Genomic DNA, 4243 nt, shown 5'->3' with positions numbered 1-4243 from the left:
GTTTTAAGTAGGGCAGCGTAACACAACCAGGAGCATGTTTCATGCAAACCATTTATTTTGCTTTTCTTCTCCACATGCTGGGAATGGCAAAAGTCCGACCAGTCAATCAAGTGTTATCCTCTCTTTAATGCAGCTTACAATACAGCAGGTGACACTTATAGATTTGTTTGCAAAAGTCAAAAGTTGTCACTTTTCTGCTCAAGAATGGTTAATTTTCCCCTTTGTCCTTACCGTCTTTGCTCCTTCTACCCTGGCATCGTCATCACCCTCCGCTTAAAGGCACAGCTGTATCTTCCCCAGCTCTATGATGAGGACAGGGAGCTTTAAGCATCATCCAGTACTGGAGCTCCTCTGTCCTTCAGCTCAGCAGCTGACGGACCTGGAATCATTCATGAATCCCCTGTATCACATCACATTTTCTCTTGTCCAACCTGTAACTGGACCATTTCACATAGACTGGCTCTTTTGGCTCAGCATCAGGGTCAACAGCTGAAACCAGCTCAGATTATCAAGACCCACAAAGTGTGAGGTCATCCATGACGTACTGTGACAACCACTGGAAGCAGCAGCTTTAATCTTCAGTCATTGCTTGTCCTTGCTGTTTGCCTACTCCCCTGTGCCACCGTTTGATGAGGTTTGCCTAGCAGTCGCAGGTCGGACCTTGGAGGGCTCAGATGTAGCCTTGGTGCTGTCAGATTGGGCCTTGGCAGTCTCTGGACGTGTTTTGCTCTCTTTCTTTGGCGGCGGCGGTGCGGCCGGCTCCCAGAGGAAGAACTCATGCAGGAGTGTGTTGACAGCCTCAGGACACTCCATCATGATCATATGACTACCGTCCTGCAGGACCTTCAGGAAGCCCATGAGGAGGATCTACAGAGAGTTAAAAGCAAGATTTTGGAATCATCACCAAAACAGCACCAATGAATATTCTCTGCCTGGTTTCAGACCTCTGAATTATGGCACACATGTTTCTCAGTGATGTTACACAGTTGAGTTCCCTGAAGGGAATGATATAATTTCTACACAACAGTCCCTAAAGCTCAGGTACTGTTTAAACCCCTTAAAGGGTAACTCCACCAATTTTACACATAAAAATGTGTTCACTTGTAGAATCCTTCTTACCAGCCTTTTGTGGCTCCAGAGGAAGCTGCATGTAATCTGATTAATTGCCTCCAGTGATGTCACTCTGTGGCTAAGTTGCATTGTGGGTAATGTGGGCAGGAGGATTTGAAAAGTAGTCCACTGGTCTAACATTGTCCTCCTATAACACTGTCAGACTCATGGACAGATTAAAAACAAATCAACACAGCAGAACCAGAGATATCGTCTTTTTCTTCTTCCTTTTCAAATCCTGGTGCCTACATTACCCATAATGCAACTTTGGTCTGAGCGACATCACTGGAGGTAATTTATCAGATTACATGCAGCTTCCTCTGTTGACCATTGATGACTAATGCAAAGCTTAATCCTGCAATAATTTTGGCTACTTGATGGCTGCAGCTACAAGCTGTAAACACAACATTGATAAATGGTGAACTTGTGTGCAAACATTTGCCTATTTCCATAATCCTTCTGACATGGAGGAACATTAACATTCATTTGGATTCATTTTTCTGGCCACCTAGGGTCCAGTCGCTCTCCTTTTAGCTCAGTTTTGGTCTCCACCAACTCCTAAAGGTAACATCTGGTTCTTTATCAGCTAAAGGCTCCACTATGTTCACCAGGTAGTCAGTAATTCTGTCTGCCTGCTGTCCTGATCACAGCTTGTTTGGTGAAAACAGCAGCCTGCTACACCTGGATTCAACATTGATCCAAGCCATGGGAGTGATCCAAAACAAAATCTAAACAAAAAACTGATCTGACAGATGCTTAACTGCTCCATCGAGCTGAGGTGAACTGCAGCGTAAGGTGATCATTTCCTAGGGTAGTTATGTAATTCATTTTTAATATGAAAATACAAATTAGAGCCTTTTTCCGTTAGCTTGATTATGGTACAAAAACTATAAACACGCTGTGACACAAGTGTGTTTGGTAGGGGCAGTTTCCGAGTTTGAATCCTGGCCTCCTCTCACCTCTGCCATGCGCTGGTCCTCTTCAATCGGAACAAACTTGTCGTGCATGCCATGAACCAGCAGGATGGGCACTGTGAGTTCAGCGTGGTAGACCTCGTCCCCCTCAGGCCAGTACTGCCCACTCATCATGGCGCGCAGCACAAAGGACGACACGTTGAAGGCATTGTTGTCTTTCAGTAGCTGCTTCTCCTTGGCACCCTGCCGTGCAAAGCCAGCCCTGTAGGGAGCAGAGCGGGGCAGATTTACCTGAATTACCAATGGCTTAAAAACAATAGGATTCTGCTGACATTAAACTGTGGGTGGACTGAACACACGCAGTGCCACATGAAGGCAGAATTAGCATAAATATCACATAAGAACATAGCAAGCAAAATAAATATTCGAGTATCTCAGTTCTTGTTTATTTGATTAAAGTTATGGAGGTTAGGATCAGATTGTCACTGTCTTCTGGCATGTTTAATGTGTCCTCATTGTGTTTGTTCACTTTTGTGCACCAGATGCAATTATTTATTTTCATATTCAGATCACTTTTGTCTCTGTTACTGTGGTGTTGCTCTCTGCCTTACTTGAGGAAGCTCCACGCCAGCAGCGGGGAGAGGCAGTGAAGCACACAGGTGGGCAGGTTGAAGATGGAGCAGAGACTCGGCTCCAGAGCGGTGGGACCACCTCCGTTGATCATCACCATCTTATGGATCTGTTCCGGAAACTCGTGGGCCAGGAAGGTACAGAACGACACACTAGGCAATGAGAGCAGAGGGCGTACACTTATTCTTCAGAACAAATCGAAGCACCACTACAGCACACCATAATACTGAACAGCTGCTACAGAAATGAGTAAGTATTTCAGTACAGTAAGTAGCACATCTGTCAGTTACTTATCACATTAATCATACAATTCTCCACGCAAATATAACATCAAAATTAAAAATATCCATCACTATCTCCATGAACCTAATTTTCTACAAATTCCTTGTTTTGTCAGACCAACTGTCCAAAAACTTAAGCAACACAATGTAACTTTTACTAAATAAATCAGTGTGGTTACAAGTGGCACCTGCAATACGATGGTAAAAATGCTAAAATGTAGCGTATCAGTTCCACATTAATATCTACAGTATCTTAAGTTTGCCAGCTCAAACTAACGTTAGCCATCAGAACATACTGTCGTCCCAGATCAAGTACAGCTGTAATGGCAAAGCATTTTAATGCTTATGAATTTAACTTTTCATTTGTAAGAGGGGGGCTGTGTAATGTCTTCTTTTAAACCTTACATAGTTTGACTTTGAGAAATTATATATAAAATCATATAAACTCTAAAAGCTGGACTTCATACTTCAATTCATCTGAGTGCTGTGTTCATAAATTTACCCGTAAGAATGTCCTATGAGAATATTCCTCTTGCGTGCATATCTCTTGAAGATGAGTCTCATATCCTCAGCCAGAGCGTAGAAAGTGTATGCAGCAGCTATTTGTGGTGCTGAGCTGGCTCCATGACCTGCCAGGTCCACGGCAATCACCTCATAGCCCAGCCTGGAGAAGAAATCCAACTGGGTACCCCAGATGTCCAATGAGCCTCCCACTCCATGAATGAAGAACAGAGCCACGTCTTGATGAGTCCCTTTACAGGCTGTTATCTTCCTCTCACAGTCGATCACCACAGTGCGCTTGGGTCTCCGCCTGCGCTTCCTGGGCTGCTGCGACTGGTCAGTCTGTCCAGCAGCCGGTGCCTCTCCTCCTGCTCCTGCTTCAGCTGCCTCGTCTTTTCCAGCCGTGACGGACTCACGCCTGGACTCTGGGATGTTGACGGGCGGTAAGGAGTTACCACAGTCTGTCAGTTCAACCTCAACAGTGCTGTTGGGTTCTGTATCTCCATTTTGGCAGTTTTTCAGCTCTGCACTCGCCCTGTCTCCCAAGTTCTCAATGAATAGCTGCCCGTTACGATATACTGTGATCTTTCGTTTGCAGCTGACACTCCCACCCTGCCCGGTGGGCTCCTCCAACACCGGCCGGTCAGGGATGATATGTCGAACCCGCAGGACGCGGCCTGGTTTCACCTCCACAAACTCGTAGCCATCAGCTGGTTCTGAGGTTTCTACAGGAACCACAACGTTGGCTGACTTTGAGCTCAGGCAGCAGAGAAGACCCTCCATAAAGCTGGTCAGCATGGCTGCCAG

At 45.5% G+C, this 4243-nt stretch overlaps 1 protein-coding gene across 1 annotated transcript; it reads right to left on the bottom strand.

Annotated features, from left to right (window-relative positions):
* abhd8b (abhydrolase domain containing 8b) lies at nucleotides 1-4243 on the bottom strand. Its single transcript, XM_084354320.1, has 4 exons — nucleotides 3438-4243; nucleotides 2636-2806; nucleotides 2070-2286; nucleotides 1-867 (listed from the first exon to the last, which is right to left on the bottom strand). The coding sequence occupies exons 1-4, from the start codon at nucleotides 4232-4234 to the stop codon at nucleotides 607-609; spliced, it is 1446 nt and encodes a 481-aa protein (XP_084210446.1). The 5' UTR covers nucleotides 4235-4243; the 3' UTR covers nucleotides 1-606.

This window comes from Pagrus pagrus (genome assembly GCF_965226575.1).
Source record: "Pagrus pagrus genome assembly, chromosome: 6".
In the NCBI taxonomy this organism is placed as follows: Eukaryota; Metazoa; Chordata; class Actinopteri; order Spariformes; family Sparidae; genus Pagrus; species Pagrus pagrus.
The sequence above is the reverse complement of the archived record's forward strand: the minus strand, read 5'-3'. Positions and strand labels throughout refer to the sequence as shown.

Bases quoted from the DNA above. Each gene is read 5' to 3' on its own strand.
- abhd8b (XM_084354320.1), bottom strand. From the start codon at position 4,234: ATGCTGACCAGCTTTATGGAGGGTCTTCTCTGCTGCCTGAGCTCAAAG. The intron at 2,287-2,635 runs GTAAGGCAGAGA...TGCTCCCTACAG, and splicing joins CTGGCGTGGAGCTTCCTCAA to GGCTGGCTTTGCACGGCAGG. The intron at 868-2,069 runs GTGAGAGGAGGC...AACTCTCTGTAG, and splicing joins AGGACCAGCGCATGGCAGAG to ATCCTCCTCATGGGCTTCCT.